This window comes from Mauremys mutica, chromosome 4 (assembly GCF_020497125.1).
Source record: "Mauremys mutica isolate MM-2020 ecotype Southern chromosome 4, ASM2049712v1, whole genome shotgun sequence".
NCBI lineage: Eukaryota > Metazoa > Chordata > Testudines > Geoemydidae > Mauremys > Mauremys mutica.
In genome coordinates this window covers 65,909,046-65,923,481 of record NC_059075.1, presented here as the reverse complement: position 1 = coordinate 65,923,481, position 14,436 = coordinate 65,909,046, and the positions used below count along the sequence as shown (strand labels likewise).

The window sequence follows — 14,436 nt, the reverse complement described above, 5'->3', positions numbered from 1 at the left end:
TGCTGACTTGAATACATCTAACTTATCTAAATATTCTTTAACCTGTTCTTTACCTATTTTGGCTTGCACCCCTTCCCCTTCATTGTTAATATTAATTATGTTGAGCCTCTGGTCACCAATAACCTTTTTAGTGAAGACTGATGCAAAATGGGCATTAAACACCTCAGTTTCTTGATGTCATCAGTTGTTAGCTCTCCTTCCCTGCTAAGTGCTCGATCAAGACTTTCTTTTATCTTTCTCTTGCTCCTAATATATTTAAAGAACTTATTCTTTCTGCCTTTTATGTCTCTCGCTAGGCTACTGAAACAAAACTGGAAGATTTTAAGCTGCTAAAAGTCCGGCAGCGCAGCAGGGCTAAGGCAGGCTCCCTAGCTCTGTGCCACTCCCGGAAGAGACTGGCACATCTCCTGATCCCAGACTCCGCAGCTCCTAGTGGCTGGGAACTGCAGCCAATGGGAGCTGTGAGAGCGGTGCCTGAGGGAGGGGCAGTGCACGGTGACCTCTGCCCTTCTCCCCCAGGAGCCATAGGGACTTGCCGGCAACTTCCGGGAGCGGCACAGGGCCAGGGCAGGTAAGGAGCCTGTCTAAGCCCTGCTGCACTGCTGCCTGAGGTAAGCGCTGCCCCAGTCAGAGCCTGCACCCCCCACCCCCTCCCACACCCCAATCCCCTGCCACAGCCCTGAGCCCCCTCCTGCATCCAAACTCCCTCCCAGAGCTTGCACCCTGCACCCCCTCTAGAACCCCAACGCCATGCCCCAGGCTCAGCCCAGAGCAACCTCCTTCACTCCGAACCCCTGGGCCCCAGCCCAGAGCCCGCACCCCAGCCTGGTGAGAGTGAGTGAGCGATAGGGGGATGGAGTGAGCGGGGTGGGGCCGGGACAGGGCCTTCCTTGTTGCTTAGTCTTAAAAGACTTTCTAGAACTCAGAAATTGATTTTCCATATATTTAATTGTATAATGACATCTGGCAATGGAGACTGATAGTGAAGTATGGAGTTTTATTTCTACAACATTAGGAGCCATAATGAATTGTGTGTCCAAAGATCAATCTGTCTCACCACCTGGCTTCATGATAAACTATCCAAAGTCCCATGTTCCTAGCAGATAACTGGAGTATGTTGGAGTCCAACACTGCTTAACACACAGCAATCCTGAGCAGATTCCAAAACATCACCAGTCTGGTAGAACAGATAATCAGCCCACAGCTGGTGGCTCAGACCATGATGTAAATATCATGTAAATATAATGTTTCTCAGCTGTGTTAGTAGTTTCCCTGGTATAGTTCAGCATATGAGACTGCCTCAGTGGACTCAAGATGCAGTGGAAGCAAGCATCACAGAGGCTATTGCATTGCATCAATTTAGACAATCTGTAAACAGAAACACACTTTTAAATGCCTCCTCTACAAACTGAAGTGACTAGATATCTATCCAACCTGGAATGGGAAGCCTCTACAGAAAGAGTTTGTACCCAGTGAACTTGGTAATTCTAAGAACAGCAGTTGCCCATAAAATGTTCTAGAGATGAGACATACTTGTAACTGGGCTATACTCTTTTACATTAAAAAGAAAAATAGGCAGTAGGCCCTCTTGTATTGGGAAAACCTACAAGTGTTGGATTGGCAGAATATTTCTAGTCACTATGTAGCATGCAAGGAAGGAAAACACAGTTGCAGACAAGCTGAGTTGATCTATGATGGATCCTAATTAGTGGCTTCTGGCAAACCAGATCTTCCTCGATGAAGGACACTGGAGGTGATTCTTTTTGCCACTCAGTTGAACAAGAAACTGTCAGTCTTCTGGACCAGGCAGAAAAAGAAATCACATTAGCAAAATACACTTTCTCCAACTTGTAGCAAAAGTCCTGGCAAAACTCAGAAGAAATCAAACCCATAGCTGCGTACTGGCACAGACAGATATGGTACTCAGCTCTGTTGTAGGTGGCCAAAGCCAACTGCATTGGGCCAAGACTTTTGCCTCAGATCATATCTTAAGCCTGGGGTACCCCACTCCATTCCAACCCAGTAGCCATGCTGAAATGTTGACTTCTGTAGAGATCTATAGGCCTGGTTTCTCCAAGCAGCTGGAGTGTGTCTTCCTGGCATCTTGGAAGGATCTGCAACTCTAAATGGAAAAAGTTTGGGTGTGATGTGGTCAGGAACAAGTGGACCCTTGCTCTGCAAAAAACTTCTTAACTGCCTTCTTTGTCTGTTTGCGTCCTGCTTAGACTAATTGCATGCTGGTATATTTGACAGCTATTTTCGCCTACCACAACTAGTGTAAGGTCAGATCAGTGTTTGTCTAGCTGCCATTCATTAGATTCATGTGCACTTCACACTTTTGAAATCTCCCATTGAAACACCCCCTTTGTCATGAGATATGAACGTAGCCCTGATAAATCTTGGGAAAACTCACTCAGTTCCTGTGAATTTAATCTCCTTGCATGGAAGGTCATTTTTCTGGTTCTTCATTTCAGTTTGAAGAATGATTGATTCAACGTATCCACCTTTTACTAGATTTTACAAGAATAAGGTTGTGTTTCAAACCTCTTTGAGATTTGCCCCATGTAGCTTTTGAAGTTACACCTTAATGAGCCGATTGTCCTGCCAGTATCACTCTAATTCTCTTTTGGGGAGGGAGAAGGCAGGGATACTTTTTGGTCATTATTGATCATTTTGAATTGGAAGTAGATCTAAAATAATAATGTTAAAATTAGCTGGGAGCTACAGGAAAGCAGCATGGCCAGATCTCTAGTATGGATCCTTGGGATACTTCACTGTTAACCTTAGTTCTGTTTAAAACTGATCATTAGTTCCTACTTTTTTCTATCTCCATTAGTTTCCAATTTGTGCTATTTTACTGCTTATCTTGTGACTACATATTTTCCTTAATAGTCTTTAGTGAGTGCTTTTATCTAAAGCTCTTTGTAAATCCAACTACAGATCCTCTTTTATTCATTATTTTGTTGGCTTCTTCAATAAATTCTAATGGACTGGAGAGACATGACTTTCCATGCCATGCTAGTTTTTCCCTATCATATTATGTTCATCTATATATTTATAATTCTATCTTTAATTATAGTTTAAGCTAATTTACATTGTGATGGGAGTAAGGCTCACTGCTCTATAATTCCCATGATCCCCCATCATCTTTGTTTAAATATAGGTAAAATGTGCACTTCCCTCCAGTCTTAGCTGATTTTATTGATGGATTACATATTTTGTGTTAGCCACTTATGTCTTATTTTTCTTCAGAATTGTTGTATGAATGCCATCTGGTTATTGGTGACTGGTTGCAATTTAAATTCTATTTGTTCAAGCTCCTCTTTTTGACCCTTCAGTCCCATAACAGTTCCTCATCCGCATTACCTCCAAATAATAGATTGTCCAATTGCTCCTTGCTCTCTCATTTTGGGTGCCCAATTTGAGACATTTAGGGCATGATCTTTTCAGAGTACATAGCATTATATGTTCTTGTGAGGGAGTTCCTCAGTTGGATCCTTGGGAGTGAGTTTTTCTGCCTTTGTGTTGTGTGCTTGCTTGCTTGAAGATTATAGTATAGTCTGCTTTGGGATCTGTGTGCTGAGCAAGTGGCCTGCTAGGTTAGGCTGAGAGGTTATTAACTAGCCTACTTTCTATCTATATACATATATAGCCTACTATCCTTTGATCCCAGCCCCTTTATGATCCCTTGACAAGGGGGCAGGCCTCACTCAGGTGTTTAAAAAGGCAACCAGAGGTGCTAATGAACTAGAGCAACATACAGAGGTGTTCTGTGGGAAAATTTAGAGAGGGAGTGTGAAAGGCAGATACACCCAACAAACCTACTCCCCTTTTATTTAATAAATAAATAAATAAATAAAACTGCAAGAGTAAAAATAACGCAGGCAGAATTCCATCTGCAAAGTGGAGGCTTTGAATATGATCCACTTTTTTTTTGTTAAGATTTTGAAGAGCAACTAGCTAAGGATACACAAACTAACAGCAATTTTTTTAAAAGTACATCAGAAGCAGGAAGCCTGCCAAACAGTCAGAGGAGCCACTGGACAATTGAGGTGCTAAAGGAGCACTCAAGGAAGACAAGGCCATTGCAGACAAACTAAATGAATTGTTTGCATAGGTTTTCACTGCAGAGGATATGGAGAATATCCCCCCCCCCCCGAGCAATTCTTTTGGGTGACACATCTGAGCAACTGTCCCAGGTGAGGTGTCATTAGAGGAGGTTATGGAACAAATTAATAAATTAAACAATAAGTAGTCACCAGGACAGATGGTATTCACCCAAGAGTTCTGAAGGAACTCAGATATGAAATTGCAGAACTACTAACAGTGGTATGAAACCTATTGCTCAAATCAGCCTCTGTACCTGATGACCAGAGGATAGCTAATGTAACGTCAATTTTTTAAAAAGGACGTGATCGTGGCAATTACAAGTCTGTAAGCCTACCTTCAGTACTAAGCAAATTGGTCAAAACAGCATTATCAGACACATTGATGAACTTGATATGTTGGGAAAGAATCAACATGGCTTTTGTAAAGGGAAATCATGCCTCACAAATCTATTAAAATTCTTTGAGTGTGTCAACAAACATGGGGAGAAGGGTGATCCAGTTGATATACTTGGACTTTGGATTTTCAGAAAACCTTTGACAAGGTCGCTCATGAAAGGCTCTTAATCATAGAATCATAGAAGATTAGGGTTGGAAGAGACCTCAGGAAGTCATCTAGTCCAACTCCCTGCTCAAAGCAGGACCAACCCCCAACTAAACCATCCCAGCCAGGGCTTTGTCAAGCTGGGCCTTAAAAACCTCTAAGGATGGAGATCCCTAGGTAACTCATTCCAGTGCTTCACCACCCTCCTAGTGAAATAGTTTTTCCTAATATCCAACCTAGACCCCCCCCCCCGCACTGCAACTTGAGACCATTGCTCCTTGTTTTGTCATCTGCCACCACTGAGAACAGCCTAGCTCTATCCTCTTTGGAACCCCCCTTCAGATAGTTGAAGGCTGCTATCAAATCCCCCTTCGCTCTTCTCTTCTGCAGACTAAATAAGCCCAGTTCCCTCAGCCTCTCCTCATAAGTCATGTGCTTCAGCCCCCTAATCATTTTCGTTGCCCTCCGTTGGACCCTCTCCAATTTGTCCACATCCTTTCTGTAGTGGGGGGCCCAAAACTGGACACAATACTCCAGATGTGGCCTCACCAGTGCCGAATAGATGGGAATAATCATTTCCCTCAATCTGCTGGCAGTCCTCCTATTAATGCAGCTCAATAAACCATTAGCCTTCTTGGCAACAAGGGCACACTGTTGACTTACATCCAGCTTCTCGTCCACTGTAATCCCCAGGTTTTAAGCAAAGTAAGCTGTCATGGGATAAGAGGGAAGGTCCTTTCATGGATCAGTAACTGGTTAAAAGATAAGAAACAAAGAGTAGGAATAAACAGACAGTTTTTACAGTGGAGAGAGGTAAATAGTGGGGTCCCCCAGGGATCTGTACTGGGACCAGTGCTGTTCAACATGTTCATAAATGATCTGGAGAAGGGTGTGAACAGTGAAGTGGCGAAATAAGATAAAAAATTACTCAAGATAATTAAGTCCATTGCTGACTGCAAAGAGTTTTACAAAGGGCTATCACTAAACTGGGTGACTAGTGTCAAAATGGTGGATGAAATTCAATGTTGATAATTGCAAAGGAATGCACAGTGGAAAAAATAATCCCAACTATACTACAAAATGGTGGGTCTAAATAAGCAGTTACCACTCAAGAAAGAGATCTTGGAGTCACCGTGGATAGTTCTCTGAAAACATCCGCTCATTGTTTGGCAGCAGTCAAAGCTAACAGAATTTTTGGAACCACTAGGAAAGGGATAGATAGTAAAACAGAAAATATATTAATGCCAATATATACATCCATGGAACGTCCACACCTTGAATAGTGTATGCAGTTCTAGTCACCCCATTTCAAAAAGATATATTGGAATTGGAAAAGATGCAGAGAAGGGCAACAAAAATGATTAGGGGCATGGAACAGCTTTCATATGAGGAGAGATTAAAAAGACCAGGACTGTTCATCTTAGAAAAGAGATGGCCTAGGGGAGATGTGATAGAAATCTATGAAATCATGAGTGGCATGGAGAAAGTGAATAGAGAATTTTTTTTTACACCTTCATCTGATAAAATTAATAGGCATCAGGTTTAAAACAAACAAAAGAGAATACTTCTTCACACAGTCAACCTGTGGAACTTGTTGCTATGTGACGTTGTGAAGGCCAAAATTATAACTGGGTTCAAAAAAGAATTATATAAATTCATGGAGCATTGGCCTATCAATGGGTATTAGCAAGATGATCAGGGATGCAACCCCGTGCTCTGGGTGACCCTAAGCCTCTGACTGCTAGAAGCTGGACTTGGACGACAGGGGATGGCTCACTCGAAATCTTCCTGTTCTGTTGATTCCCTCTGTAGCCTCTGGTACTGGCCATTGCCAGAGACAGGATACTGGGCTAGCTGGACTATTGATCTGATCCAGTAAGGCTGTTCTTATAATCCTGTATGTTCATAGAACATTTTCAGTTGACTTCAGTTGCCACTGAGAGTGCTCAGCACTTCTGCATATCAGACCTTCCGTCTCAATAAGAGCACCTGCTGACTGGCCCCTCCTAGGCTCAAAATGAGCAACACACAGTTAGTGACCACGTATGAAAAGTTTGGCTTGTGAAATAATTGAAAATTCAGTAGTTTTGTGACCGAAGTGGCTGGTCAGCCTTTAAGAGTTATCCTATTTAGCTATATAAAATGATTTTTATAAATAATGGTTGATGAAGTGTTACTAGGAAGACAATTGCATGTCTGAATGGCTGCACAAAAACATCAGTATCACTAACTGCTTGCACTGTTTTTGCTATGTGTACTAGAATCAGTTTGCATTTTTCCTTCCTAAATGTTCAGCTTTATATAAATACCTGCTGCTGTTTCAAACCGGTTCTGTCTATGGCAAGTGAAATTAAAGCATACTGCCTTTGGAAGTAGAAAATGTTCTGGCAGGATATTTAATTACTGTGGAAGTAAGTACTCATTACTTTTGAGAGTTGACTGCAGAAAGTACTAGTTTTCCTAGAAGCACCAGAACCCTTGATTCATAGACAATACTGCATTGTCAACATGGTGCTGGTTCAGCAGCATCTTTCCACAGATATTTGGCAAGTATTTAAAGGCCACATTTTGTGTAATTGGTTTAGTCTTTGAAAATGATCCACTTCTTTTTGTTAAAGGATGTACACAGCAGTACTGGATTTTATGCTGACATTCTCATGCCTTTGTCTTCTACCAATCGGGGCATATTTGTATAACTTTGTGTAGCTCCTCAAAGAGTAACATAATGCTTTGTCATCAGTTTTGGTGCTGAGGAGTGTAGAAGAGCATTTCTTTCAGTAGCCTTGTGAAGCTGGAATATAGAGAAGCTGTGATATTCACAGCATTTTCTCAGCAAGTGAAACATTTCCATATCTGGGTATGCAAAAGTGCGTGTGTGTGTGTTCGCGCACACACCTTCACATTGTGTATATGTAACAAGTGGGAAAATGGGGTTGAGGGGATGCTACAAATTTTCCGAAATATTCAGCTTTTGTGCAAATAGGACTGTGGGGGGCAAAGCATAGGATAAGTGTTACTGAAATAACTTATGTCTATGGTAGAAACCTTTTAGAATCTTTTTCTTGTTAGCTTTCTGCAGGTTTGTTATTAGCAGTAGTATAAATAACTGTGAAATAGTAACAAAGGGGAACAGTGGATATTGATTTCTAATTACTCACAAGGGTGGTTGACATCTAAACATTAGTCTTGCTTACAAACCTTAAAAGAATTGTATTCTTCTAACTCAACTAGTCTACTGAATGTGTAATAAATCAATGATTTGTACAGTATATGTGTTTTTTAATATGGAGCATACCTGTCACACTGAAGTATTTTATGACCTAGTTAGGGTTCTTGGGATACTGTGCATGGGCTTAGAGCTGTTGCCAGGGGCAGACTGCTCTCTGCTTTGTTTTGTAATATTCTCTGCCAGCCAACCTATAAAACAGCACGGACCTGTTCAGTAGGTGTGCTTTGTACACAAATGCTGCATTCAAAAGTAATAGTCTTTTTATATGCAAATCAATAGGCACAGTACATGAAAATTCCACCACTCGACATTTTTGATACAGTGAAGGAGGGTTTAAAAATGGAGTGTTTGTTTTACATATAACTTTAGTGTAGTAATTTGTTGAATACATTTGGTTGTGGGATAATGCATTTACATAAAATTACTAATACTTTTTGTCTCCCTGTTTCTCTGTTCTAGGTATAAAATCATTGGATTATAATAACTCTGAAGTTTTGGAACCCAAGTGATGCTAAAACAATTTAGGCCTATTGGAATATGGCCACCTGTTAAAATGCAGAAGCTAAAGGAGCTATTATGTATCAAAACTTATTGAAGACCTGAATTTCCTGGATACCTGTCATTTAACCACTTCCTTAAATGACCACGATTGGGATCTCATGCAACCAGTGTATATTTTGGAGACTATTCTCCAAAAGGGAATTGTGCATTTAAAAAGCAGAGATGACTATATCTTTTTTTGGAACTTACTAAAGCTAAACATATTTACAAATCATGACCAGCTTGAAGCGGTCCCAGACTGAAAGAGCTGTTGCCACTGGGGTACCAGTTGGAACAGATGGAGGTTCTAAAGTCCATTCAGATGACTTTTACATGAGGCGCTTTAGGTCACAGAATGGCAGCTTAGGATCTGCAGTCATGGCTCCAGGGGGGCCTTCACGCAGTGAAGGTCCCCACCACCTTACCTCTACTCCTGGTGTTCCCAAAATGGGAGTTAGGGCCAGGATTGCTGACTGGCCCCCAAGGAAGGAAAATGTCAAAGAAACTACCAGATCTAGTCAGGAAATTGAAACATCAAGTTGCCTTGATAATATTTCCTCTAAAAGCAGTCCTGGGAGTCAGGGGAGCTCTGTTAACCTGAATGCTAGTGACTCTGTCATGTTAAAGAGTATCCAGAACACTCTTAAAAACAAAACAAGACAATCTGAGAATCTAGACTCTAGGTTTCTTACACCTGATGGTTACCCCAGTTCCCCTAGGAAAGCCCTTCGCAGAATAAGACAACGCAGTAACAGTGACATTACCCTAAGTGAGCTTGATGTGGATAGCTTTGATGAATGTATTTCACCCACTTTTAAATCTGGGCCATCACTGCACAGGGAATATGGCAGCACATCCTCAATAGATAAACAGGGAACTTCAGGGGACAGTTTTTTTGATTTATTAAAGGGTTATAAAGATGAGAAATCTGATCAGAGAAGCCCAGCTCCATCGAAGCTGAGTGAACTTCTGATAGCCAGTGGAAGCAAGGGCTCAGGATTCTCTTTGGATGTGATCGATGGGCCTATCACTCAGAGAGAGAACCTCAGACTCTTTAAGGAAAGGGAGAAACCACTGAAAAGACGCTCAAAATCAGAGACAGGAGATTCTTCTATTTTTCGTAAGTTGCGTAATGCCAAAGGTGAAGGGGAACTCTCAAAGTCTTCAGACCTTGAAGATAACAGGTCAGAAGACAGTGTTAGGCCTTGGACTTGTCCAAAATGCTTTGCCCATTATGATGTTCAGAGTATATTATTTGATTTAAATGAAGCAGCAATCAACCGACATAATGTTATTAAAAGAAGGAACACTACAACAGGAGCTTCTGCTGCTGCTGCAGCATCGTTAGTTTCTGGGCCTTTGTCCCATTCTGCAAGTTTCAATTCTCCCATGGGCAGCACTGAAGACCTGAATTCAAAAGGAAATCTCAGTATGGACCAGGGGGATGATAAAAGCAATGAACTTGTGATGAGTTGTCCTTATTTTCGTAATGAGATTGGTGGGGAAGGAGAACGGAAGATCAGCCTGTCCAAATCTAATTCAGGTTCCTTCAGTGGATGCGAAAGTGCCTCTTTTGAGTCTACTCTTAGCTCCCATTGCACAAATGCAGGAGTGGCAGTACTTGAAGTACCCAAGGAAAATCTGGTGTTACATTTAGATAGAGTGAAAAGATACATTGTTGAACATGTGGACCTTGGTGCATACTATTATCGGAAATTCTTCTATCAGAAGGGTAAGTAACCTTTTTTTCCTACAATATATCACTTTTCTGTGACTCCAAATATGAAATTATTTTGGCATGTAATAATTCATGCAAATCTTACTGTGGAGTGCTGTATTCTGCTGACATTTTAATAACTTAGAAGTAAGTTTACCCATAATAAAAAACATACATCTTGATTCAGGGAAAAAAAACCCAAAACATTTAAATGAAGTTGAAAGGCAACAGTCTTGATTTATGTGCATGTTATCTTCCATTACAATTATCACTTCAGGAAGAAAATTCTTATTCACATAATTCTACAAAAAATTCAGTATTTTTGAATAGCAGCAGTTTCTTTCTTAGATAGCAATTATCTTAAAAAACAGCAGTAAGAATCAATCTCTTTGTCAACTAGCTTTTCACAGGCACTGGTGGATTTCTCCAGAGGGGGCGCGTGTGTGTGTGTATGTATATGTATATGTGTGTGTGTGTGTATATATATATATATATAGTGTCCACCAGTGCCTGTGGAAAGCTAGTTGACAAAGAGATTGATTCTTACTGCTGTTTTTGTGTGTGTGTGTGTGTGTGTGTGTGTGTATCTCTCTCTCTCTCACACACACACACTCACTCTCACACACACACACACACACACACTCACTCACTCACTCTTCTACCCCGATATAACACTGTCCTCACGATCCAAAATATCTTACTGTGTTATAGGTGAAACCGCGTTATATCGAACTTGCTTTGATCCGCTGGAGTGCGCAGCCCCGCCCCTTAACCGTGTTATATTGGGTCGCATTATATTGGAGTAGAGGGGGGGGTGTGTGTATATATAATATAAAATAAAAAAAATGCGGATTCACTAACTGTCAGAGCACCAATGCATGTGTAATTAGATTAAAAACACATTATTTTGCAAAAACACATTGTTTTGCAAAAACAAAGTACGTACTTTTGCTTTCGTTGAAATTAGTTGGAAAAACACTAGCTGATTTCATTTGGAATAAAAGTAGGTCCCCTGGCTTTAAAGAAAATAGCTGCATATATCATTCTTTGCAATCAGTGGGATAATAATTGTACTAACTTAGTCAGCCAGCCAATAATATTGCATAACTAATGCTGTAAAAGCCAGGTATTATGTTTGTTTTTATAAAATCAAAACAATGGTAACAAAAATAACCTGAGATAATTTCAATACTGCATTAGTCCCTTGTTTAACATTCTGGATTTAGAATTACATTCAGGTTGGAAATTTAGGCTTTTAATGAAACATACATTAAAAATCATATGCTGAAAAGTCTCTATTCATGTCATTTAAAAAACTTGAAGTATTGAAAGGGAAAGCGTTTTAACAACTGAATTTGTTTACTTTTTTATTTCATTTTGGCATGGATAATGAGACTGGACTGCTTAGTTTCTGGTTCTCGTGTAGGAGCACATACGTTCCCAAACTGTGATCCACAGAACACTTTCTGGCAATATGCAGAAAAACTGACTGTTGGTTATACTGTCTGGAACTTCATTTCTAGTTGCTAAGGGTATGGCTACACTTGCAAATTTGCAGCGCTGCAGCAGGGTGTGAAAAAACACCCTCTGCAGCGCTGCAAATTGCGGCGCTACAAAGCGCCAGTGTAGTCAAAGCCCCAGCGCTGGGAGCGCGGCTCCCAGCGCTGTCCGTTATTCCCCACAGGGAGCTGGAGTACGGACAGCGCTGGGAGAGCTTTCTCCCAGCGCTGGGGCTTTGACTACACTTAGCGCTTCAAAGCGCTGCCGCGGGAGCGCTTTGAAGCGCTAATGTAGCCATAGCCTAAGTTACATAAAAGACAGCTAAAAAAGAAAGGGAAGTTCTCTGTTTAATTATGAATGGCAGGGAGGGATTCATAAGACTCTTTAGAATGAGGCCCACACAATGAAAATGTTTGAGAACCCCTGACAGTGCTGTAATGTTTGGATTCCCAGTGTTTAATATTTACATAAACCTATATGTATTTATTTTTAAATGTTTGAATGCTGCTATTGATATAAAGTTGTATACAGTAAGTAACAATCTACATTTTGGGCTTAAAGTACTTGATAGCATCCTTTAACCATGAAATTGTGGCATCACTTGAGTCAAACATTCATATACAGAAATATTTGTAGTAAAGAATCTTATTTTTAATGTTGGCAAAATGAACTAAAGATGGGAAGTGTCCACAGTCTGTATTATAGTGGTTTTTTGTTCTTCTTTTTCTTGATAACTAACTTTAATTTAGAACCATTTGCCCAGGATTCAGTTGGCTGAGCTGCTTAGTGCATAACATGCGTACCGGTCATGTGTTCTTGCAGGCCACGTGGATCTTCACACATGTGGTTAGGGGCTGTAGTTGCTTCTGTTGATTGCCAAGGGTACACTGTAACACTTGCTTTGCAGAAAGCCCCTCTACCTCTCCTCTTGTTCCTCTCACTGCTGGATCTGTTCAGGAAGGACCAGCTAGAAGAACAGTCAGTGGCAGCAGTGGGTGGCCAGCTAGCAGGAGCAAAAGATATTGGAGCTTATTACTGGCCCCAAGTGCCACCAGTAAGTCCCCAGCCATCATCTCAGACGCTCCAGCCGTCATCCACTTGACCCTTATCTTCAGGGCAGCCTTGGTGCCACTAGCAAAGCCTATAAGGAAAGGGTGGCCATCTCTGTGCAGGCCAGCCTGTGGCTTCAGTCCTACTGAAAGTAATGAGAGATGGTAGCCACTCTGAGTAAGTGCAGAAGTTCAGAAGATGAGCCACCTAAAAATTGTAGGACTCAAGATCATAGCATGAGCATTCATAACTTTGGAATGTTCATGCCATGGTATGGCTGCTCATCAAGTATTTGGGCCACTGCATTTTGGCTCTGTGCTTCAAAATGCATGTATACATGACAGTACAATACATGTCTTGAGATGGTTTATTTTTGCCACAGTAAGGTCCGTTTCAATATGAGATAATTTCAGAGGACACCTGCAAGAGTTATGCTATTTGTGGCTGTCATTCTCAATCTGACAGTATGAGCTTTGGCCCCCTACTTATGTCTTTGCCAGCTGTTGATCATGAGTTTATCATGGTATTTTGTAGTGCCCTATCTACACTTACAGCTTCTACAAAACTGCTGCCCATCTATTTGAATTAGGTCCAAACTTCCAAACTAATTGTTGGTGTAGTTTACTCTATCCCAGTGAGTGAACGTTAATTGGAATCACTGTAGTAAGTGTCAGAAAGATTTAGAGGCTTCGTATACAGAACTTGAAGACAGACAAATTTAGTAGATGTTTCAGTTTTGAAAATGCTTCTTTTTCAAGCGAACATGTCACCTGCTGACCATGTAAACATATAGAGACTTATATTAGCGCTAACTCACGTTTGCCAAGTTGTGTAGCTCCACATGTGGCATCTCACACACACACACACACACACGTAATGAGCTAATTTGCATATTTGCAAATCATTTGCATGCAATAATAAATTTTAGCTTCTGTTCAATACACCCTGCCCCAAGCAGTGGCACGGTTAGGACTTGGTATCTGTGTCACTTTCCTGGTGCCTTCTATTCACGGTCTCAACGGGATATACAAAACATTAGAGATGAAATACCTCGCAGAGTGCCCAGCTGTCTGGTTTGGAAGCTGTGCAGGAAACCGTGATGGGAAAAGAGAATGCGTAGGGGTGTAGGAGAGGGATTAAGATTGGGTGGAAGGGAATGTGGGATACAGTGGAAAAGAGGGATACGAGGAGGGAAAAGGGTCAGCAGATATATAAAGGAATGTGGATGCAGGATGGAGACTGAGGGGAGCACAATGGAATTTGAGGAGCAGGCGGGAGACTGGGAGCAGGAAAATACAGTGAAAGGTATAGGACAGGAGATTAGAACACCATGGAAGGAAAATGTGAGTGCGGTAAGGACAGAGCTAGAAACAGTTGAGAGGATGGGTGGTAACAGGGGAGAGATTGGGAAGGTAAGTGTAGAGGGTGAGAATGCCAGCTCTCCCACGCAGTGGGTTGAGAGAGGAGGTAAATGAAGTTCCCCTCCAAGTAGCTAAGGGCAGAGGCTGGCCTTTTTGTGTGTGCATGTAACAACATGTAAGCTTGGATTCTGAAAGTGAAAGGATCACACACAAATAGAAAGTGGAAGAGAAGCTCGTCTCTTAAGACTTTAAAAAAAAATTCTTAAGGCAGAACAAAAATGCACACTTGCGCGCGCCTTTTCTCTAGTCATGATGCAAAACAATTGTTGTGAAGGAGAAAAGAAAGTACCCAACCTCCAGCAGAGGAAAAAAAGTTGCAATTAGAGCGT

General features: G+C 41.3%; 1 protein-coding gene across 1 annotated transcript in view; it reads left to right on the top strand.

Moving 5' to 3' along the window:
* The window catches only part of SIPA1L1 (signal induced proliferation associated 1 like 1), a 177,649-nt gene that overhangs the window by 33,440 nt on the left and 129,773 nt on the right, over positions 1-14,436 (top strand). Inside the window, exon 2 of the mRNA XM_045014975.1 lies at positions 8,339-10,151. Within this exon, the coding sequence (XP_044870910.1) occupies positions 8,654-10,151 (1,498 nt within the window). The 5' untranslated portion in view covers positions 8,339-8,653. The remainder of the gene's footprint in view (positions 1-8,338; positions 10,152-14,436) is intronic.